The sequence below is a fragment of the Stegodyphus dumicola genome, chromosome 10 (assembly GCF_044657685.1).
Source record: "Stegodyphus dumicola isolate Sdum_Otavi_A_Nest chromosome 10, ASM4465768v1".
NCBI classification, from domain to species: domain Eukaryota; kingdom Metazoa; phylum Arthropoda; class Arachnida; order Araneae; family Eresidae; genus Stegodyphus; species Stegodyphus dumicola.
The window spans coordinates 149,428,076-149,453,763 of record NC_140777.1 but is presented as its reverse complement, the minus strand read 5'-3'; the positions used below and the strand labels follow the sequence as shown (position 1 = coordinate 149,453,763).

The 25,688-nt window shown below is 31.4% G+C and overlaps 1 protein-coding gene across 1 annotated transcript in view; it reads right to left on the bottom strand.

Annotated features, from left to right (window-relative positions):
* The window catches only part of LOC118182761 (telomere length regulation protein TEL2 homolog), an 85,119-nt gene that overhangs the window by 53,224 nt on the left and 6,207 nt on the right, over nucleotides 1-25,688 (bottom strand). The window contains exons 3-8 of the mRNA XM_085825693.1: nucleotides 18,127-18,284; nucleotides 14,600-14,747; nucleotides 8,626-8,728; nucleotides 5,833-5,901; nucleotides 3,284-3,425; nucleotides 1,647-1,783 (exon numbers count right to left, since the gene is read on the bottom strand). Coding sequence (XP_085681819.1) covers nucleotides 1,647-1,783; nucleotides 3,284-3,425; nucleotides 5,833-5,901; nucleotides 8,626-8,728; nucleotides 14,600-14,747; nucleotides 18,127-18,284 — 757 coding nt within the window. The remainder of the gene's footprint in view (nucleotides 1-1,646; nucleotides 1,784-3,283; nucleotides 3,426-5,832; nucleotides 5,902-8,625; nucleotides 8,729-14,599; nucleotides 14,748-18,126; nucleotides 18,285-25,688) is intronic.

The window sequence follows — 25,688 nt, the reverse complement described above, 5'->3', positions numbered from 1 at the left end:
TTTCAGTTAAACAATGGATAACAGACAATTTATTTGAACAAAAAATGCCTCAGATGACAAACAATGTCTCGAGTTACAAACATTCAAGTTGGCAACATAGGATTTTCAAAGGTGTTTTGAGGTGATCTATGCCACATAATTAACACTCGGGGACTTCTGGAAATATCATTTTAACATTTTACATTGCTTGACTCTCAGTAACAAAACCTGTCAACAAGTGACTTACAAAACCATAAATTCCACTCAGAGAAAATTATGGCCAGATTGTGTTGCAAACACAGCCCTTTGACATATAGGACTTTTCGTTAGCTATGATATTGTGTCTCTAGATAAAACAATAGACTTGAAGTTGAACAATGAAGGCATGAGAAGTTACTAAAGGACCATAAAAATGAGCTCGAAAAGAAAGAACAACTTCAGAAGCTGAGACAAAAGATAACGGAAGAAATATCTTAAGAATAAAAAAAAGAAAGAAATATTAGCATAGTTCTCTGAACTACAAAATTTTTGCAAAATGAAGTAAAATGCAACGGTTTCCCATAAAGATATCAGCCTGATAAATCAGATTGGACCCATCTTCAATGAAACAAAAACTCAGTGAATCTAAAGCAGAACTAAGTGACAGAGACAAAGAAAAAATCAAAGAAGATGCCTTCTATTTAATGGTGGTTTCATGTTATGAAACTGAATACTGTTGTAAAATTTAAACTAGTAGCCATCTGTGGTCTAGGAATGAATCAATCCATTTTACATTAATTCCTATAGGAAAAACAGTTTCAGTTTATGAACATTTTGTTTGATGCAGGAACGAATTAAATTCATAAGCTGTGGCTTCATTGTAAGCAAATAGCCAATACTTATAGAAATATTTGCTGCTTAATTTCTTACATGGTTGAAAGTATGCAAATTAAAGACATACTAGAAATTAGATGCTTTATTTGTACTGTTAGCAGCTAAAAAAATGAGATGGCAACTGAATGAAGGAGAAGCCATAAGGTACACCTTGGGAACTGAATTTGAGTGAAGCTACTGTCTTAGGTACTACAAGAAAACTGGTTTTCCTGCTCCTGGATTCCGCAGTGGTTGGTGTTTAGTACCTAAGTTAGCAGTGGTAGTGAGGAAGATCTAATTTTGCATCACCTCATCACAGCATACTGATCAAGTATTTTCATGAAAGCAGCAGAAATTATAAACATACATACAGCAACTTGTATCTTGACTTACTGATAATAACAGGCTAATGACACTCTACATTTTTTATAAAATTAAGCAAAAGGATAGGTTATCTCAAGCTCAATAAAAAGTTCTTTGTGTGCTAAAATTCGCTTATTCTGGACTGATTCTACAAACTAAAAGGCAAAAAAATAATTTAATTTGTTCCTGAAGAAAGTTATCTTTCTTATGTTTTTACAAAAGTTGATGTACATCTTTTCAATCCATAACTAGCAGGGTAATTTTATAGGAAGACTCATTTTCATTAACAGCATTCATTATTTTCTTTTCCCATTTACTTTGTTATATTTATAACCCTTATAGAATATTTTATAAAACTGCAAAACTTGCAAAAAAAAAAAAAAAAATTCAATGATACTGCACATATTCATTATAGTAAAAAATTAATTAAATATAAATAATTTAATTTTTACCTCAAATTCTAGTTTTGGAGCTTCAGGATCAATAGCAGTTATCAATTTATCTCCAACGATCATGCCCAGGTTACGAACAGATGCTTCAGAGCTTGCAATTCTTATGTGTGTTCCATATAACACTTTATCTAAATGTACTACAAAATAAAGTTTTTAATTACAAAGTGAGGCAATTTTTGGAATAATGAATGAATTTTAAAAAGCATACACTTTTGTTGAATATGATCTTTTATTGACATTCCAGCCTATCAAATTATGTATATTGCAGATCAAATCTCTCTCTTTTTTTTTTTTTTTTTTTTTTTTTTTTTTACAAATTCATCTTGAAATGTGTTCATACAATTGAAGCTGTATGCCAAATGAAAAAGACTCTGGATATAAAATGGTGCAAACGAAAAAAATACTATATTTAATGGCATGTTTGAGAACACTGAGATTTTAAGGCCAAATTCTTAAACAGATATTAAAGTTCTTGGAGGTTTAAACAATTACTATCAATCAAATTTCAACAGAAGATCGGAATTTTTTTATTTATTTAATATGGTTCCCATCTTTGATTCTGTCATGAACATTTCAGCCACCTCCCGAATCACTCAATTTCTGTCAAATATCCAAGTTTCTGAACTCATTTTATGTGTGAGTAATAATGAAAATCTTTTATAAAAATTAATTAAGCAATATGGTTTTATCTCTAAGATAACATAAATACAAGAACTGCACCTAAACTGCAGATAATGTTCAACATGCAGAATGCAATAAAAGACAAGTTCAATAGATTAAGGATTTTATACTTATATTAAACATCTTTATTTTTTTAGACTGGATTAGATCATTTCATCATGGCAAAATATACAAGGGTTACCCCATTCAACTGCCAGGCATAGTATCTTAGGTTATTATCAGCATTTCATAGTTTTAGGCATCTAGACCTAAAAATATCAGATTTCAGGTCAAAAGCATGGAAGTGTATTCTATTATTCAGCAGTAAAATTTAAATTCTTGGCAAAAGTACTAATTTCTCAGGAATATAAAACTAGATTTAACAGTTTAATTATAAAATTATATATAATTTTAAACTTATAAATATTTTTTTTCAGAAAAAGGCAATATTATCCCTCTCTAACATCACTGCAAATAATTATAATAATCATATGGATTATTAGACGAGACTTTTTTTAAATGGGTCAAATGCATGGATGCTGAAACAAAGTTAGATATTTTAACAACTTTGTAAAAAAAAGGAAAACAAGTATAATGAATTATGCCATTTTATGAAGTTTCCTATTTTCAAAATTAAACTATTAATGTAAACCACAAAGATATATTCATTTTTTTAAATTTAAATAAAGGAATATTGAAAATATTTAAGTCAAGAATAAAATCAAAGCAAACTAGCTTATCAAATTGTCTCTACGATCACACACAGATTATGAAAAGATGTTTCACCTCTCTCTCTCTCTCTCTCTCTTTTTTTTTTTTTTTTTGTTAAACTGTTCTAAACACTTTTATTTCCTACTTCTGTAGCTAGGTCCCCCCCTCCAAAATGAATCATTATAATTTCATTCATATTTGCAGATATTTTACAAGAGAGACCCAGGTTTTATAACTAAAATTTAAAAAAAAAAAAAAAAAATTACCTTTTCTGTTTGTATTTTCTTTTAATTTTTTTAACCATCCTGCACACACTATTAGAGCAGAAGCAATATATTTTTGCTGTTGAAAACTTTGGTATTTCATAGTACTTGCATCAGTCCAAGAAGAAAGTAAAGTATCAAAAATCTAAGAAAAAGGTAGGATTTTTAGAAAGTAATAAAACACTCAATTTATGTACTTTTCAAGAATTAAAAGCTAAAACTGAAACAAAATACACATTAAACAAATCCTGTTTAATGAAATTATTAATTTCATGAATATTTCTCATGCCTTAATAACTTTAAAAACTTGAACATATTAACAATTTATTGAAGATTTTTCGGCCAATTTACAGTATCCATCTGAAAGAATTATTCTTACATTTAACTCGAAAATTCAGATATAACATCAAGAAAATCTATGTATTATATTCATATTCTATTCATCTATGCATATTAAAAGGTTGCATTATATTCAATGCTGAAAATGGAAACATTTTCCTTTTCTTTTAAACAATCAGTTCCATTACGTGCATCTCTCACAGAAATATATTATTGAGTTTTATTATATTTTTGGTATTATCAATTTGTTTTTAAGAAATTTAAAAATATGATTATGTTCTTACAAAGAAAAAAGATAAGTGCTAAATCTAAAGAAATTGTTCCAATGCAAGTTCAGAATTAGAACAGTTAAAAAGAAATATCACAAAAAGTTTGAAATGAATGCCTCACAATTTTAAATTAAAATATGAGCAACAAATCAGAAATTGAAAATGTACATCAATTACAATAGAAAACTCGCTTTTCAAAATAATAGCATTAATTACCATATTTGCTGACAAATAAGACGCACTTCTTTCCTTTGAAAATAGGTCTGAAAATGTCGTACTCAGTTTCTTATATGTCGGTACTCAGTTTTTGATTACCTTCATTTCAGGAAATTTCCTCTATTCAGAGTTATATGATTTTTTTCTTCTTTCCTTGAGGAATGTGGGAATATTACAATTATGTACAGTTCAGTGAATGTGTATACCCTGACATTCACAATCACACTGGACAGTACACATGACAATTTGTTGCATAAGGACAGATACTGATTTAGAAGAGGATTTAAGTGACTTTTCATATAGCTATGGAGATGAGTGTCTCGGTTTTGACAAAGATGGTTAAAAGGTGTTCTTTCCCAGATAGATTGGGTATATGAAGAAAGTATTACATTGCATTTGTATTATTTGTATATTTAAAATACTGTAAATTCTCTGTAATGATCAGCAATACAGTTTTATTCTTTAAAAATGTGTACAAAAAAAGGGGGGGTGTCATATACAATGACAAAACTGGTAATTAAAGTAATAATTAAAACTGTTCTAGCATTTAATTGGCAAAATCAGAATACTGCTTCAATAAAACTACCATTCTTCTAATGTAAGATTTTTCTATAAAAGTAGTGCTGGTAAAAGGGAAATTTTGACATTAATAAGACAGGTTTACAAATTTCTAACATCCCAACTGGTGTTGGATTGGATGTAATATGAATTAATTACTTCAGATTTTTTTAAGACTGCATTGAATTTGGGGAGGTAATAAATAAAAATAAAACTAGAAAATGCTAAATTTTTATACCAGATTACAAAATCTCGATTGGGAGGGGCAAAGAAATGAAAAAGAAACAAAAACAAATGTCTTTACAGCAGAATAAATTGAATATTTTCTTGTTTCCAGACCGCTAATGAACGAAGACACTTTATGTAATGCTTTTGTGGACACTACTTCCTCTCACTGCCACCAAACTTGCATAAAATAAAAATGAAGATTGCTTGAAAACTTTATTTACTTACTAAAATTATTCTTATAAGCAGGACAGCAATAATATCATATTCTCTTAGGTGGGAATTTTTTTGAGTGGGGGGGGGTTAAAAGAAATTGCTACGGTTTGTGACACATAAAATTTGTTTTATTGAGCAAGATATCCATAAACCAAAATTACAATAAGTAGGCTTGACTGTATTCATTACATTAATGAAAATAATGCCGGGCAGTTATTAATGAAAATAATGCTGGGCAGTTATAAAATGTAGGAATATGAAACTTTACCAATGAAATATGTTTCAATCAAGTATAAAGTCTTTTCAGTCAAAGAAATTTCCTTAAAAAAAGGAAGAAGGGATAGAGAGAAAGATAGAGGAAAATCAAAAGTTTATTTTAGTTCTATTTTAGATTTTCTACAGCATAATATTTTATAATTCAATAAAATTTATAATTTTAGCAATGGGTGTCAGCATAGAAGAGTTACATTTTTTAAAAGGAAGATAAGATGCAATACTACAAAATGCTTAAAATAAACACAGATACATATATATATTATAATATACATATATATATAATAATATTATATAATATTATTTGGGCTATATTATTCTTATAAGCTATATATATAAGAGCTCTCATGTTAATAGCAATTTTAACTTGAAATATCTTCATGAAACATACACACAGAAACACAGAAATGATAAAACATCAGTTAAATAAAATGAATATAAATAAAACTTACTTACCTTCCAAAAAGAACTTATTCGACTATCTGAACTAGCAAAATAACCTATTATATTCTGAAGAATCAGTTCCTATTGAAATGATGATATGCTTTAAGCAGTTGCAAAATCACAGAAGTACTAAAATAATTAAAAACTATAACATTTGCTAACTTGTTTGACAAAGAAATTTTATAAAATAACTTGAATAAGAATTAGTTTAATACTCTTACTGTTAAAAATCCAAAAAATGCAGTTTTTAAGGGTACCTGTTTTGAAAAAAGCATTTGAGTAAAGAAAGATGGGAAATAATGAAAGGAAAAAACTTTTTATGCCTAATAACATCAAACAAGTTTTATTATATTATTTTTTAAAGTTTTGTTTCTTAAAAAATTAACTAATTTAAATTTTATATTAACATTTTTTTAAATATTTTTATTTAAAGACTTCTTGGATTAGTTCTGCAACTTGTCCAAATTTTATCTGAATATTTTTTATTTTTGTATTAATTTACTTTTACATCAGTCTTGTTTTCCAAATTTTTGATTCAATTGTTTTAATTTATGTTCCTTGTTAGAAAATTGGTCACTTTGGATTAATATGAATTCTGTTTATTTTATTTCTTTCTTATATATGTATATGTGTGTGTAAATGTACACACTGTGCCCATGAAAGTTCTTACTCAGCCTTTATTTCCACAACTATTGGCCATAGACACATACTTCCAGTTACAAAAAAAATTACTAACATAATATTCATGTTTAAATGACATAAATATTCATCATGTACTTTATTCAAATATAAAATAACTTAAATATTCATGTTTTGGCATTTTTATATTTAAGAAAATCAATTTTGTAGAAATTATGGAATTTACCTTTCAGATTTTTCTCTGGGAATATGTGAAAGACATTGTTTTATAAGATGAAACTTATGAGTGTTGATTTAAACGCCAGAATAATCAATACAATAACCACTATAGAGCTGCCCAAACAAGAAAGTCATAAGTGACTCTGACTGCCATACTGATGGGCCAGGGTTCGAATTCCAAACAAGACATGGATGTAAATTGTCTCTCCTCTCATAGGAGGCAACAGTGGGCTACCTGTTAAGTATTTCTATAACAAAGTGACCACCGCCTCCAGCCTTAGTAGTGGCCAATGCCTATAATGTATAGTGCCTGCTATTGGGGGGGGGGAATAACCACTATAAATATCGACAAGCTAAACCATACATGACAAGAGCTTGATTACCCACTTGACATTCTCCATGCCACAAAAGAAGTATTGATATGAGTATCATGTAGGTATCAGTAATAGTATGAGTACTTAATACACTCCCTCATGCTGACATATTACAGTCAAAAGTCGTTAATCCGGACTCGTCGGGACTTTGGCGATTCCGGATTATCGATTTTTCCGGATTATAGATCATCAGTTTAAATATGGTAAGATGGCATGCAGAAATTATAAAATTAAAAATATGAAACCGTAATTTATGAAATAAAGAACAATTATGATCTAAAGGGTATCAAAATTTACAAAAAAAAAGAGCTTAATATTTATTTGTTTACTTTATTAAACATTTCTTTCAATGTAAATTGTTTAACTTGCTTCGTTTTTTATGTGATAATACATTCTCTTTAATTCTTTAAACAGACATAATTTCTTGTTCAGTTACAAAGTTCCGCTGTTCAAGTCCTATAATTGCTGTGTCGAGAATGCCGACTAATTTGTCAATTGAAATTTTTTCGTTTTCAATAACCTCTGTCACTTTCTTCGTTAGCGAATTATAATGACGAGGAATTTGATTTAAATCATATCAAAGATGGAGTACATCGAGATGAAATACTACATTTAATAAGGATATATAAGCCAAATAAAATAAAAACATCTGCCCTGAAGATAAGGATAGTGCTGACACATCAACTTCCAATTCATTGCGCGGTGGGTGCTGCAGCGTTAAAGATAAACAAAGTTTAGATAAACAAACGTTAAAGTTTAGATAAACAAAGGATATGCCTTTATCCAATTTTTGTATAATGAACTTCGAAACATACTTTCGCTTTGTAGATCATTTACATATTAATAAATATATATCAGAAATTCTATTTAACATAATCAAAAGTTCAAGCTTACTTTTATAAAATTGCTCTAACAGTCTGCAAAAAATAATAAGCCAGATCCAATTCAAAGATTAAGGAACAACGCAATCTGCAACATTAACTGAAATAGATAATTAAATAATTTTAGCTTATCTTATACTGTCTGTTATGCATTAAACGTGCACTCGTAAACGTATTTTGGGCACGCGCACAAGCATATTCTCAGCCGTAAAGGCCTTACGCGCATGCGTCAACGCGACGCATGCGCAGAAAGTTTGAACCTTTGAGGTCCGGATTATGGGTGTCTGAATTAACAACTTTTGACTGTATTTATATGCACTTCCACTAGCATTCCAACGAATCACTTTCTACAAAAATCAACATGTAACTATTATTCTTACCATTCTAATGCAGATAATAATCTAAAACATAATAACTATTTAATTCCTTATTAAAAATTACAGCATGATTTTGTTAAACATTTTAAATCAGAAAGTTAAATTCCATAATTTTCAGGCAATTTCTGTCTCTCTCAAAAACAAAAGTATAATGAAAGCAATAAACATGGATTAAAAGAAATTAAAAAAGGATTGAAAACTAAAATACTTTTCTTTTCAGACTTTCAAAAAAATATATATATATATAAATTTTACTTTTCAACCATTTCTCACTAAATTTAACAGATATTCAATCTATATCATAAAAATACATACTGATTGAAAACATCGCATGAGAAACAATTTAACTGTCATGATAAAGTTCAACTTTTCAATTTTAACACCTTCATCTCCTAGAATCCAATCAACATAACCATACCTAGAAATAAAATGACCTGTCACAGACTAACCATATAATGCATAATTAAATTAACTTAAAATTAAAAATTTCAATGAAACCTGATATAGTTAGTAGCTAAGAAAAGAAAATATATAAATGAATTAAACTGTATATAAATAACTATGAAATGAAGAAAGAATATACATTTTTTTTAAATTGGAAAAAATATAACGAAATTCAGTAAGTGGGTTTCACTGCTAAGAAACTGCTCATAGGATATTAATAAATTTACATGGATAAAAATGCTAAAGGTAATATTTGTTCCCTTGCTTCTCTGACTTTTAAAAATTAACTTTCATCAAATCGTAAGGTTACTATTAGTTTTCATTAACCAGTTATTTTATGCTTTGGATCTTTACTGTCACTTCTCCCTTTCATTTCCTCATCAGAATGTCAATTAGATTGAGTATTTAAGCCAAGGTTGTTAGATCCTAAGACAGAGAGTGTTTCTGCCTTTTCAGGCCATGTTACTAGGTTAGCTAGCTCATATATGATTATTTTCTTCAGCTTTTAATTATAGTTGCCAACATTTAAAATGTCATGCCATTGACAGGGTTTAGCCCATTTTGAGTTAATCAATTTGTGTAGCCTTGGCTATGAAACATAGTTTTAAATTTAAATTTACTGTTACTTACATCACCACAAGTGGTTGACTGATTTATAAGCATGAGTCATGCATTTATATTCCATTTCAATTTAATAAAAAAAAAAGGTTTGTTTTAAAACCTTTTTAACATTTTGTAGCTCTGTTCGGATGAAACAATAACTTGCTCTAAGTCTATTAGGAGCTTGGACTGGACTTAGTTTATAGTAGCAAAGAAGACTAAACTCTGTTGCTATTCGAAGAAAATCTCAGACTACACACAATACAGCTTTTAGTCTGGTCTTCTCAGCATCACAGTCTCCACATGCACAGCTGGTAAATTTATTGTACGGTTAAAAAAAAAAAAAAAAAAGATGCAGAGGAGACTTTTTTTTTAATTGAGAATCCTGAGCACACTTGAGAATTTATTTGAGCTTGCGGTAAGGTTTAAAGTAGGCAGGGAGAAATGTATGCATATGTCAAGATATGGCCAGCGATCAAATGAATATTTTTGCAGATCTGTAGCAGAATGGAGGCTAAGGGTTGATAGCAGTAAACATTTTGAAGATAAAAAGAAAGTTTCACATGTAAATGGCAATTGCCAAGATAAATCACAAAAGACGAAACAAGGGGAAGACAGAAAAAATTTAAACTAATAAGAGGTACTGAAAAACAGAGGTTACAAAAAGTAGAGATCTCTGAAGAAGAAAACTCCCTCTCAAACTCAATTAAATAGTTTCAATCAAAAATGTATCCCTATGTTTAATCCAAATCCTGTTAAAAAAAATTCAGCAGACTCATTATTGGATACTGGGTCACAAAGTAGTTTCTTGGCAGAAAAGTTTTTAGAAAGAATTTTAAATGATATAAAGTGTTTGCTACTGAAGGAATAAAAATTATTACTGTCCAAGCAAATAGTGCCAATATATGAGTACAGTTACAATGTACAAGTGAAAAATGAGAACAAAAATAGGGTTTTGAAAAATCTTCAAGCACCTGCAATTTTAAGAATGGATTTTTTAAAAGTGGCAGGAGTTACAATTAATTTTCAGGAAGCGACAATCTGGCCATAGACTTCAAGGATCTAGAGCCAAAAGAAAAACTGAAGATGAACCTGCTGGTAAGAAGCTTTACTACTTTATTCAATTGGGTTAACACAAAATCATAAACCATACCACAGACACAGTAAATAACTCTTCCCTCCCCCCAATCGAGCAAAGCTCTACCATTATGATAAAGTTAAAGAAGAAATAATGGAAAAACACATCCAAGAAATGGTAAAAAACAAAATTAAAATTCCCATAACTAGGTCTTATGCTAGCCCAGTAGTACCACGAAGAAAGAATAATGTCCCATCGATAAATTGTTATGCATGCTTTTTTGCAACCGATTGTCAAAAATTAAATAGTGTAACTAAATATCCAGTTTAACCACTGCCCATAATTGAAGAAATAATTCGAAAATAGTCACCGAAAATACATGACCATACTAGATCTTTCTCTGGGTATTTTCCAATATGTGTGAAACCACAGAATGTGCCAAAAACCACCGCACAGATTACCAGGTGTTCCTGAGAATACTGTTTTGCTTATATAGAGCATCACCATGTTTGAAAGTGCCATGGACATTATGTCGCTGAACGCTGGTAGTTCGGTCCGAGGTTCGAATCCCGCGAACGGGCTGGCTGCATGGGCGTTTTCGTGGTTTTCCTCATGTGTAACGTGTATACGAGCCAGTTTCCTTTAAAAAGTCCTCCACGAAGGCATCCCTCTCCTTAGGCAGATAGCCCTCGAGGCTTTGCTGTAACTAAAACAGAAAAAAAAAAAAAAAAAGCCATAGACATTATACTACAACCTGTCCTAAAAAAAATCTATGTTTTTTAACCTATATGTTATAACCAGTGAAATCACAGACAAACATATTCGAGCTTTACATGAAATAATTTCTAAGCAGATTAAAGAAGCAGGATTAAAAGCAATAGAAGAAGAAAGAAGTATAAAAGAACCATAAAAGTATAAGAGAAGTATAAATGAAGCAGGATTAAAAGTAAATGCATCCAAATGCAAATTTGCTTGCTGCCAAAGAATTTCGTTACTTTGGCTATAAGATATCTCAAAAAGGAATCGAAACCAAAGATTCAAAAACAGATGCAATAAAAAATTACCCTCCACCTAATACAGTGAAGAAATCACACTGATTTCTGAGCTTGTGTTCCTATTATAGGACTTTTTACCAAAGACTTCGCACAGATAGCAGAACCATTAATAATATTAAAGAAAAAGAAAGTCGAATTTACTTGGATGGTTGAAGCAAACACAATGTCCGAAAGACTTAAGACCACATTAATACAAGGTCCAGCTTTGAAATTTCCTGAAGCGATGGGAACCTAGAAATTTACACAGATGCATCAGATTTTACAGTAGAGGTTGTGCGTATTTGTGCAAGATGGTGAGCTAATTGCATATTTTAGTAAGTCATTTAATCCAACTCAGAGGAATTAAACAGCTACAAAAAGAGGAACATTAGCAGTTCTTTCAGTGCTTCAGAAATTTTGAGTTTATTTTGGGAAATCACCTATAAAAATTTATTCAGAGCATGCCACCATGAGTTGTTTGTATTTCAAGAAGAGTTTGTCGCCAATATTTAGAAGATGGCCCTTAAATTACAAGAATACAATTCAATAATTAAACATGTTCCATACAAAATTTGCCAATAAATGTTATCATGGATGCTTTACAAAGAATTGAATCAGATGATAAGGGGAATGAATTAAAATTTTAGATTCTGGCAAAACAATTATTTCTAAGTCACAAACAGACCTGGAATTTAAAAATATTTATCCTTCATTGAAAGATCTGATCATTTTGAACACCAGGATATAATGGCTATATTACGAAATTATTGGCAAACTTTTGTTTTACTCTAAAGTAAAAAAACAGAAATAACATTAAGACAGGTTATCTCAGTAAGTTTAAGACAAAGTATTTTCAGGAACTGGAAGATGCACTAATTTCAGACCATCTCAAGATAAGCAAAACAGTTCAAAGAGTTCAAGAAACTGTATTTTTCCCACAGCTACAAAAGTTTGTTACTCAGTATGTTAATTCCAGTTGCATTTGCCAATTAGTTAATGATGTAAATCATAGCCCAGCTGGGTATCTAAATAGCATAAAAGCTACTTTCCCAAATGAATTAACAGAAGTTGATTTATTAAGCTCATATACAAGTAGTGAGGTTAACAAAAATAGATATTTACTCTTTTGGATCAATTTTCAAAATAGATAAAAATAGTTCCCCTCAAAAGATCCTCTGCTAAAATTGTTGCACTTTTGAATAAATTTATTCCAAAATATGCAGCTCCATTATAAAATGGTTCCTTATTGACTGCCATCAAATAGTGCAGAGTGGATGAATAGAAATATTGTTATAAAAAAATTGCATAAACTCTGAGATAGCTACGTCAGTGAACTTGCACTTGCCTTCAAGACAGCAAGCATGAAACTATGAGGAGAATGCCAGTCGAATTTTTTCTTGGCAAAAAGTTAATTGGATGAACTATTTTTCATCTAAAAGACAGGTGAGGAATTTCAGATGGCAGACATCCAGAAACTAGTAGATGAGGCCATCAAACACTCTGATGTGGCTACAGCAAAGTAAAAATTTTGTAATGACAACAAAAGGTGGGATTTTGAATTCAAGGTGGGAGATAAAGTCTTGAAAATTAATCATTCTTTTTTATGCATTCCTAAAGATAAAGCGAAGAAATTTTGGCCTAAATTTGAAGACCCCTTCTTCAACAAGAGAATATAAAAGACAGTGTTTTAGCTAAAAACTCCAAATGGGGAATAATAAATAATAAGTCAAATGTGGATCAAATAAAGTGCTAGAACAAGCGTAGTGATATCCATAATTTTGTCTTTATTTCATATTATTGTGCACGAATCACCTTTTATGAGCGACGTAGGAACAGAAATAAACACAGGCAGTATTCCATCAACTTCAGGAATGCAAGTCCCGGAAAGAAAAAGAAAGCAGGCTGGAAACAGCGAATGAGGGAAAAAAATCAAAATATGACCACTTAAAAGAAAGCAGTCTGATAAAAGAAGGATGAGGTGCAGTCAATTGAAAAGAAAAATTTCCATCAAGAAAAGAAAGTTACAACGATCCAGCAGATCCTTGAAACAATCGAGCAAGCAGCAGATATCAATGGAAACTCAGTGCACAAGGAAATAGGTACCAAATAATGCTCACAGCCATGAGACAAAGCATGGATATCAAACCCAGCATTCATACTGGAAGTCCCCAATGCATAGTCAGCCACTGCAGGGCAGAAAATTCAAAAAGTGCCCTATGTGAAGTCTAATGACACATCAGTAACAGCACACCCAGTCAATGAGATTCTAGGGTAAACAAAGAGTTATAATGGCTAGTGCAGATACAAGGAAGTGGTCCATGACTCAAAATTTTGCCCAATGCCAGAGGAAGTTTACAAGGGTCCATGACGGAGCTCAAAAACTTATTAACAGTTTCTCTGTTTTTAATAAAATAAAAGCACTTACATAACACACTCTCTAAATCATATTTCTTTATAGATTCTAATAAACAAATACAAGAAGGTAAAAACAGCTTAGAAGATTCAATTTTTTTACATCTTCACTAGTACTCCGATCCACTAAATAAATTAGGTTAAGTAAGCATTTCTGAAAAATTTTAATTTTTTTTTTTTTTTTTTTTACTTTGAATTAGTAATTTTACAGTTTTAGGCTATCCAAATATATTTCTAATGCAAGCGATTAGTTTAGAAATAGTTTCACATTATTCTTGCAAAATAATTTTTAAAAACTCAAAAGATAATAATACTTATTATTTTGACACATTTGAGGAAATTTTTTTTAAGATTGTATATATTTACAAGTGTGCACATAAGTGTATACATAATTAAACATTATAAAATTCACTAAAAAAAAAGAAATGCTTTGAAATAAAGCGAGTTATTTACAACTTTTTCTCAGTAACCGTAGTAAGTTTCAAATATTGTTAATCCAAATTCACAATCTAAAACACCTTTATAAATTTTAGGAGAAAACAGGTTAGAATGAAACTTTTTTTCCTATTTTATTATATATAAAACAATAATATGCCTTGCTCCAATTTTTTAATATCAATAATTTGTTGAAAAACAATGCCTAAATACAAAAACAAATACCAAAAACAATTTTTTTAATGAATACTTTCTACAGCAAATTTTTAGCCAAAAGCATACTCACCAGGGGATAACTAAAAGCATATTTGTAATGAATGACTCCAGAGAAGCTGCAGGCATTTTTTTAATTAGATGTTGAGCCATCCGCCTCCATACATAATCTGATTCACAATATTTTATAAATTCTACAGAAAATTTCTTAGCAATAATAGCTGCAATGAAAAGTTACATACAAAGTATCAATTAGAATTATGAAGCTAAAAAATATAAGCTCACATAATATGAAATAATTCATGGTATTATAATAAGCATATATAAAAAGAATACAGATACAGATCATGACATAAAAAATCCATTACAAGAACAGTATTAAAATACAACGTAACCAAAACCATTCCTGCCATTTGTGAAAATCAAAAGCAGACGTATAGCAAATGGTACTCATTGTTATGCTTAAAGTAATCTCCAACAGCATCCATCATCCTTTGTCAAGGTTCCTGAAGTTGTCCAATGTCCTGGCAATAAAAATTGATAGCCTTGGATGCATGAGTGTGTGCTGGAGTTCTGCCTCATTATTGAAAGATTTTGCATTGAGTTGTCTGTCAGGGATGGAGTAGACGACAAAGATTGTAGTTTATGAATGTTAAGTATTATAAGCACAGTATCTCCAACCCAAATTGCTGAATAATATCCCCACTCATCTTTGCCACATGTAGTCTTGCAGTGTCATGGAGGTACAGCATGCCCTTGCAATTAGCTAACACTGGTTCCTCCTGCTGTAAAGTATGTTACATCAGCTGCAAGTATATGTCTCAGTAATAGAGTAATAGTGTGGCCTGGTAGTAATAGTTCTTAATATACCAACTGCCAACTAGTCCACTGGATGCAAAGGTGTCTGTTGCAGGGTCATGTGATGTTAACCAATGTCTAATAGTCTTAGGAGTGTCATATTGGACCTTCTTTTCATTTCTTGTAAGAATTCAGCCAAATATGGGTGTGTTACAGTACTGAGACAGCAACAACAAACATACTGTCACTTATTCCTCTTTGTTAAACAGACAATTTCACCATTCATTTGTCTGTCATTCTCCTGTATGGAGGCACTTGCAAAGAATGCAGCTGAAGATCCATCTCTACCATCAATCAATGTCCCATTCCCAAAATCGTATGCGAAACATATGCTGAGGAAATTTACATTAAAGAAATGGCAAGCTGAATAGGAAAATGCAGAAGTAGGTAGAAGGCTTTTTAACTTCTATAACAAACCCACATATGATCCAATCTCATATAACTTCTTTATAAGCATCTTTTTATTTCAATATGATCCTTTCCCCACATACTACTTTGTATGAAATCTGAGCGATGTGGACAAGTGCATACGTGGGGAAAAGGGAGACTCAGAACACTTTATTTCCAAAGGCCAGCTCACAAAAGAGTTACATTGCAAAGAAAGGTCACAAATTAAGCCCAAGTACACTAAATGCTTACTAACGATCCCTCATTTACAACAAAATATTTCCTTGATTATGAAGAAACGTTTCTCATATAAAAGAGATATGTCATGATGCTATCAAGTCTGTATAAATATCATATATTTCACAACTTACAAAAATAATACAAGATTTCAGAAATATTGCAAATGCCTGAAACAGACCAAATATGGTAGGATGGTAGGAAGAGTTTTAACAAAATAATCACATTAAAAATATGTCAATGCACTGAGAGATTTAAAAAAAATTGTAATAAGTAAATCATTAAAAAAAGGAGGGTGGCAAAGGAAAAAGAAAAAATCTGAAAGATTTCAGATTTTAAATTACATCCAAAGGGGTCTTTTTTTTTTTTTTTTTCCAACATTTTATGTGTTACCTTTATTTATTAAATATCATGTTCATCGCATTTAAACCATAAAATTCAGTTTAACAGCAATATCCCAAAATAATTTTTAAATGAGCATATCTTTAGAATTTTCGATACACAGTTCCGCATGCTGGATTAGAAATCTGACTGCCATAGCTTTGGCTCCAGTTTGAAACCTGGAGAAAGCACGAATATTTATAACCATACAGTATCTCTGACATATGATGGCACTTAAAATACTATTGAGCTAAGTTTCTAGAGAGATTGACTCTCGGGTGCATTTCCCGTTGGATTTTCCTTCAAACTCGTATGGAAGCTAAGCAAATTCATATTGTCACTTACAAGATGGCCACAGTTTAGGCCAATGGCATGCACAATCCTTGTCTCTGGGTCACAAAGCTTTTGATATTACTGTTACACAAAAAAGATATGTCACAATAACTTAAAAAGGAAACTATAATAAATTTATTAAAACTTAAAGTGTGGTACTTACATATTAACTGATAATTTTCATTTACATAAAAAGCAATTTGCCAACAGGAACACTTTTGCATTATCATTAGTTATAATTTTTCAACAAAGATTTAATTAGGTTTTGCAACATTTTAATAACTTTAGCCTTCTCTTATTAAAAACTTATTTAATCCAATTCAGTATCCTTTTTCTTAGCCTACCAGCTGCCAAATGAAGCAAAAATAAGCTACCCATTTCTTTCAAGGTGGCAAAGTACTGCTAAAAAATTAGGATACAAATTCCCAAACAATGAAATTATAAAATACTCAACAAGAAGGCACCGTATCATAGAATAATATTAATTAATACATTACATGGTTTAAAGGAAGATATGGTTGCTATTAATACATCGTTTAAAGGAAAAGAACATTTACAACTGCTATACAAATTATTTATTGCTGGTCTCTATGGTGTTCTAACTGTAAAACAGACATTTACTGACAAATTACTTGCAAGAAAAACCTAAAAATACCAGATGCAATTAATTTATAAATATTAAAAATATTTTGAGTTTAATAACTATTTAGTATGAAGCCATAGAATTTTAATATGAAGCCATAAAATTCTATCAAAACTGAAATGTAAAGTTTAAATAGTTTAATTACTTATGGTGTTTAGAAACTTGGAAAACATAATTTTAAAGGATGGGATAAAGAGTGGCCTGTATCCTTGAGAGGAAAAAGTCATTAATCATCACAACCAGTCACTAGTCCATAAACACTGCAGGAAGTGCAAAAACTAATAAAACATTTCTTAAAGTAATATAGTATAGAAAAGTCTGGTGTCCACAATTTTATAGTATTGAAGATTCAGATGTTTAGATCTTTTTTAACAAGAGACAGCATTAATTCTAGTCTTGCTTTTGATGATTATTTGAAAGAATAACTGAGTGACTTACAATACAATTTCTTCAATTAAATATATGGAAGGTCTTAGCAGCAACTTTGGAATATTTCAGAGATAAACAAATGCAAAAAACAAGTATGTTTTACATAATTTATTTCATATTTTAAAGAACTTTTATATAATTTTTTAGACATGTTTTAATTATCCACTAAATTTAACAAGAATAATATCAGAAATGCACAAATAAATTCATATAGAATTGTAACAATAAAAATCAATGAAAAATAATATACTGCCCACAGTTTGCTTTGAACACAATAAAGTTTTAAAGACAAAGCAATATGGTTCCTTTTAAATAAATAAAAATTTACTTACTAGCATGCCCAACAACACAAAGCCTTCCAATTAATTTAGCCAAGAATTCAAGGCTACAGTCTTGATCACAACTGATAATTTTTTCATGAAGTTGACCTAATACTTTTAGAACTGATGATGCCAAAAGAGGTACATAAAAATTAATGCCAAATATTTTGCTAAAAGAAAACACACATTTTACTATAAATTAAATTTGCCATAAACTTTTTTGATAGAAATTAACAAACATTCTACTAATATTGAGATAATACTTTTCAGAAATAATTAAAACCCCAAAAAGAGGTTGTTATTTAAAATGTTTCATGACACAGGTTTAGCATGCAAAACATGCCACAATCTTCAAGGGTGAAACACAACTTTATCAATCAACAATGTTTAATGATATGGCATGATACATACATAGAAATATGGGAAAATTGTCTAAATGGTGAAACATTGTATGAGTAGAGAAATATGCAAGCATTTTCCTTCTCTTCCTAAATTCCTTTGTATTAATTTTAAATTTTACATTGGCATGTTTCTCTTTCAAACTGAATACCCACAACTGTCATTTAACCCTCTGACCATTTAACCTTCTCAATTTGTGGACCAAAATCGCTTAAAAATTTGTGTGTTTTTTTTTTTTTTTTTTTCATATTTTAAATCTATATATATTGGAGAATTGAAAAATGCACTTTTTTCTTTCTAGAAAAGTTCTTTATACAGATTTTTATCATGAGAAACTAAGTTCTCAGAAAAACCAATTTCAGATGTTGTCACACACAAAAAAAAAATTTTTTTAATAAATTTGAATTGAATTACAGTTAATTTCTATTTGTTACATAATATAAAAATTAAAATGTGCACTGAGGAAAAAATACCTTAGAAATGTTGTTTAGTATGATAGAGTTTGAAACAGAGTTCAAGGAAAAGTCCAATTTTGCAATCTTTGCACCAGATTCGTGTTCTTTACGGTTTCTTTTTCCCATTTGCATCTTTTCTTGCATCAATCACTGAACATTTTCTAGCAGCCATTTCTGATTAGAAAAAGGCGGCAAATATAGTGAAGTTAGAGCGGTAAATACCAAGTACTTTCAAATCCTGCAATTTAGCAGAGGACTAATGACATCTGTTGGTCAAAATCTAAATCAAATGTCTAATACTGTATATACACTGCTCAACATTGAAAATGCAACACCAAGAAGGAGTGGCTAGAAAGTGATGAAATTTGGAAAAAAGACAGAGACAGCAACCAGCAATAAGTGATCTTTATTTCAAAATGATAGTCAGAATACAGAGCGAGAACGGCGTCGGCTCAGTAGGATGTAGGACCACGGCGGACAGCGATGCACGAAGAAACACATCTAGTCAATAAGAGTGCAGATGGTGTCCTGAGAAGATGGCTCTCCATTCCCTTTCAGCCATTTGCCACAGTTCGTCTTATGAATGAGGCAGGGGCAGAGTTTGCAAACGGCATCCAATCACATCCCACACATGTTTGATTGGTGATAGGTCAGGAGAGTACAGTGGCCAGGGAAGCATCTGTATGCCTTGCAGAAAATGTTGGCAGATGCAAGCACTGTGTGGTCAGGCATTATCCTGCTGAAAAATTGCATTAGGCAGCCCCTGAAGGTAAGGGATTGCCACCGGCCACAGTACATTATCCAAGTATCGTTGAGCCGTCATAGTGCCCTGAATACGAACTAGAGGTGACCTGCAATCGTAGGCAATAGCGCTCCAAACCATTGCGCTACATTGTCACACAGTGGTGTGTTCCACAGTTACTGCCGGATTACATCTGTCTCCGTGTCGACGCCACACACGTATGTAGCGACTGTCACTGGATAAACAGAAGCGTGACTAATTTGAGAACACGACGTTTCACCATTCCGTAATCCACATCGCTCCAGTCCGGCACCATTTTAAACGTTGGCATCTATGCTCTGGGGTCAATGGCAGTCTTCTTAACAGACGGCGTGTGTGCAGGCCACGTTCAACCAATCAACGAGAAATGGTTCTGGTTGGCACGGGAACATACAGGGTATCTTGCACATGCTGCAGAATCGCAGTACAAGTTACTTGCAAGCTTGTCGGTAGATGCGTCGATCCACGTGTGCTGACATCATTCTGGCTGCACCTCCACCCCTCCTTCTTCCCACATTTCCTTGTTCCAACCATGTTCGCCATAGCCGATGCACCGGGCTTGCATCCATGTGGGTATCAGCTGCGATTTGACGTAAAAACCAACCCGCCCTTCTCAGTCCGATCACCATACCCCTCGTAAAATCGTCTATCTGCTGGAAGTGCCTTCGTTGACGGCAGTCTGGCATTCTCTCCTACTACACTTATCCACCGGGACAAAAACCAACTTTCTTTGATAATTCGTCTGGCAGAAATAACGACACGAATATTGCCCATTCTGCACGTTCCTTCCCTTATATCTTACTTCACGTGCGTCGGAGAGCTGCGCATTTCACATCATTCGCATAACTCAGTGACGTGCATCTACTCTAAAATTTGCATAAATTTCTTACCACTCCTTCTTGATGTTGCATTTTCAATGTCGAGCAGTGTAATTTATTTCACTGGTTAAATGATGAAAAGGTGGGATGCACTCCTCAATAAAGGAAGAAAAACACATGCCTGCAAAAATTGCGGGTTGAGCAGCCAGAGAGTTAAAAGACCTTTCATTTTAAAAAAACTTAAGAATAATAATAAAAAAAAAAGCTGAAATTTGTATCATACACTCATATGCAAAATTAAGAAAACTTGCACATAACGTCAGATTTTTTCAAAACTAATGGACAGATTTGAATGAAATTTGGTATGAATATACAAAAGAGATATGCAGTCAAAAGTCGTTAATCCGGACTCGTCGGGCGATTCCGGATTATTTTTCCGGATCATCAGTTTAAATCTGGTAAGATGACATGCAGAAATTAAAAAATTAAAACTATGAAACCGTAATTTATGAAATAAAGAGCAATTATGATCTAAAGGGTATCATAATTTACATAAAAAAAGGCTTAATATTTATTTGTTTACTTTATTAACCCCTTCGCGACGGGTAGTGCAAACGCGCACTTATCGTGGAGGCTGGCAGTGTCTTACGCGAGCGTCTGTCCAGGGCAGGGGGCTTTTTTGCTATTAAGCCTAAATCCATGAAATTTCCGAAGTATCAACGCATTGTTTAATAATGCTCTATAAAGTATTTAAACAGCTTACGCTTTATAGATATTTTTATATATACTTTAATATATACTTTAATAACCTTATTTCTTGTTTAATGCATATTTTACACATTTTATTTTGATTACTCACCATTTTATGACTTTCAACATTATACATCTGAAAACTAAATATATTACTTAAAATTCTCTTTTCGTATGAAAAATTTGAAAACAGGGATTCTACACACAGTCCTATGTTACATTCCTTGCACTTGTAATAACTCATTTGCCGTTTTGGAGGATTTTTCTGGGAATGTGAACAAACGAAGCATCGTCGTCTCATTTACTTATCAGTCTCTTCTGAACAAAGTTTTGGAAAATGTCTTTCAGTTAATCTTTCAGAATCAATATCAGAATTTCAGAATCAATATCTGAAATATTTTGCATCATTTCTGCTATTTCATGCTCTGTTAAACATTTTCGATGCTTCGACATTGCAACGGTAAAAACAGAAAGAATTCACGTCTAACAAGATCTAATTATTTTTTAAAAACTGAACTGCAAACCAAAATACCCAACGCTTTAGCGAAAATAAAACTTCTCTACTTACAATAAACAACTACCATGTGCGAATTTAAAGAGATCCCGCCATTCGGAAACATTTATTTCCCCGTTTGTTTATATAATCAAAAACACATGTATGTGAGTCATGCTTCTCTCATTTCGAGTAGAAGGATATACATGTATCTGAAACCATATGGACATACAGTGCCATCTTGTGGCAGAAATTATAGTTTTTAAAATGTTCCAAGACACTGGCACAAATACATGACAGTTGCCACTGAACGGGAAAATGCTCTGCATGCCTGCGTGTCGGCCGGGAAGTGAGTGTGTTCATTGCTGGCACGTAGACGTGACAGTCGGCGCGAAGGGGTTAAACATTTCTTTCAATGTAAGTTGTTTAAGTTGCTTTGTTTTATGTGATAATACTTTCTCTTTAATTCTATAAACAGACATAATTTCTTGTTCAGTTACAAAGTTCCGCTGTTCAAGTCCTATAATTGCTGTGTTGAGAATACCGACTAATTTGTCAATCCAAATTTTTTCGTTTTCAATAACCTCTGTGTCACTTTCTTCACTACCAGAAGCAAATTATAATGATGAGGAATTTGATTTAAATCATATCAAAGATAGAATATATTTAGATGAAATACTACATTTAGTAAGGAATTATAAGCCAAATAAAATGAAAACATCTGCCCTGAAGATAAGGATAGTGCTGACAGATCAACTTCCAATTCATTGCGGGCCGCAGTGTTAGACATTCATATGGAATAAAGTACACCTGCAAAAAAGTATCCACATTTTGTCATTGCAAATCTTAGAAAAGGACAAATTGTGTTTGTAATCAGTGGGTCTGGCTGAAATTTTTGTATGTAGAGAAAAAAAGCTTCTGTTATTGAAGCAGCATAATACATGATATTAGAAACATCTTTAATTTTAGTCACAGAATAAACAAAACATTTGTTTCCTTTGAAAATTATCAAAGAATTAAAAGACTCATAATATTTATAGCTGTACCTCAAGCTGATAATCAGTATGTTGATGACATTTGAGTTTTTTTTATCTTTTGACCCACTTCTTTCTCCTCTCTTTTAGGTCAGTTTACATACCAGTTTAGATCAAACTGACCAGTTTAGGTCAGTTACATACATAAATTTTTAATGTTTTTTCTGTCATTTTTAATACAACATCAAAATTTTATAAGAATTATGTATTCAAGTTTTAATGTTCAAAAATAAAAATTGGCAGTTTTCAGTACTTTTCTGTTATCGGAATTGGGTTTAGAAATATATGTATGTGTATACATATTCTGTAGCCAATGCTGATAACAGAAAAGCACCCAGTTTTTCAAAACAGATCTTTTGAACAAACCATTATTGTTATTCTGCTCAAGATTTGTTTGCTTAAAAAATCCACATTTCATAGTAAATTCAGTGTAGGATAGTTTTCATGAATCAATGAATAAAATGGAGTGTCTGGATAAAATTACTATAAAATCTTTGGTTAAAAACTCATAAATTTGATCATCTTAAAAGGAATTTTCAGCCATCCTATGGCTGGAACTACAGTGCTAATATTAATTATCTCCTGAAGACAACCATAAAATGGTTTTAAAAATTTACAAACAATGATGTAATGATTATTTTTAGCAACTATTTTCCTCTCATTTTGTGGCAGTTGCATCAACTAGCAAAATAAATCATATAGATATGCTATTGAGAATATCATGTTAAAACACACCTATGGCCAGCTCATCAGGTAAAATACTTGTTTGAATCAAAGATACTTGAGAAAGTGTCTCAACCATACATTAGTTATTTTATAAATATTTCATCTTTTGTAACCAAATGAAGTAAAACAACATAGTTTTCCTCTCTTTTTGAAGGGTTCAAATACAGTAAAGATGGAAGATTTATTCAAAGTTGGCTGATGTCATTTGCCTTGCCTGTAAATTACACAGGATTTTTTAGGACATTCAGGCTCATTATGCAGATTTCAAATGTTAAAGGGAAAAGAAAAAAAAAATCCCCCATATATTATAAAAGTTTTTTAAACAAAAGCTTCTGGTTTAACTATATCACCAATATCTTTAAAATAACAACCTCCTGTTACTAACAGCTCTACTACCAAATTTTGTGATAACAATCTGGAAATTATGACTTAATGATTATATTTATTATAGTGAAAATAAGGAATATATAGACTAAAGTAAATGACTCTGAACAAGATTGATTAAAATTGCATGTGGTATATCCTTTCAAGAAAAAATTTAAAAAAACTTTGGCACATATATTGGGGTCAAATGGAAAGTTCTATAATTTTTAAAACCAAAGTGCATTTTGTTCTAATGGTTTTACTACTGCTGATAACAGCGAGTCTTATTGAAGCAGATGTGTAAATACAGTCTTTTCAGTTCATACTGTGTAATTCTAACATACGTTGTGATCTAACTTGTTTCAGCACAGAGCTAAGTAAGGAGAACCCAAAAGTTCATTTTCATCACATCATGCTCTTTTACTTTAAAAAGAAAAAATCCTAGTCAGACTGCTCTTAAAATTTCTGCTGCATACAAACAGAAAGTATCGTTTCTGATAACATAGTTAAAAGGTGTTTTCAGAAGGGCAGAAATTTCAGCTTGAAGATGATGCCCAATCTGGATAACCAATCCTCTCTAAACAATGACCTATTAAAAAAAAAAGCTACCTCTGAAAAACCTTATTGTATAGTTCAAGAATCATAAAATTCTTTAAACATGCCAAAAAGTACAGTACATGATCATTTGAAGAAGACTGGATAGGTAAGCTACTAAAATGTATGAAACCTCATACTTTAACAGAGCAGAATATACTTGCTTGAATTTTGGCCTGTGATTTTTGTTAAAACAAAATAAAGAAACTCCTTTTTTAAAACACTAGTGACTGGAAATGAGAAGTGGATATTATGCAATAATGTTACAAGAAAAGGATTATATGGTAAAATGAATGTTCTGCAGTAGCATCAAGAGAGGAATTGCATCCTCATTAAAAAAAGTACTTTCTGTATAGTGGGATTATACAGGAATTGTATATTATGAATTGTTGCCAGCCACAAAATGAGAAAGTAAATACGGAAAAATTACTGTTCCGAAAGGGCAGCTGTAAAAGAAGAAATCGTAGCGAAGCACCAGAACTGACCAATCATCAAAATGTTATTGTAAATAATAATGGCAATATTCCAAGCCCACATAATAAATATCTGACAAAGCATATACTTGGGATGCTATGTATCACCCCTCCCCCCCCCAACATTCACCAGACCTTTCTCCCTCAGATTTTCATCTTTTCACTTCAAAATTCTCTGAATGGTTTGGAGTTTTTCTTTGGAGACTGTCCAATATCATTTTAATTATTCTTTATGAAAAACTTAATAACTTTAAAAAAAGAATTGTCAAAAGATAGCAAAAAATTACAGAATAATATCTTATATAAAATCTTAGGATCATGCAGGCATCAAACCCTCACTTCGAAAGGTTAGGTTAAAAATGGCTCATATCCATATTATACATGAGAAAAACCATGACAATGCCCATGCAGCCAGCTGGTTCACTGGGACTTGAACACTGGATCTAATCTAGTTCAGTGGCTTTACCACTACCCGGGTGGGCGAGAAAATTATAATGATTTTAATGTATGAATGGCCTTCACAAAAAGTTAAATGCCATAAATATAGCAAATAAGAGATTAAAGAAGTTTTTTTTTCTTCTGTGGCTCATTTTAACAAAATTCTAGACTGCATTTAAATATTTTAATTTAATAATAATAATAACATATAATACTTTAATGCCTTTAACTGGAAATAGAAAAAGAAATT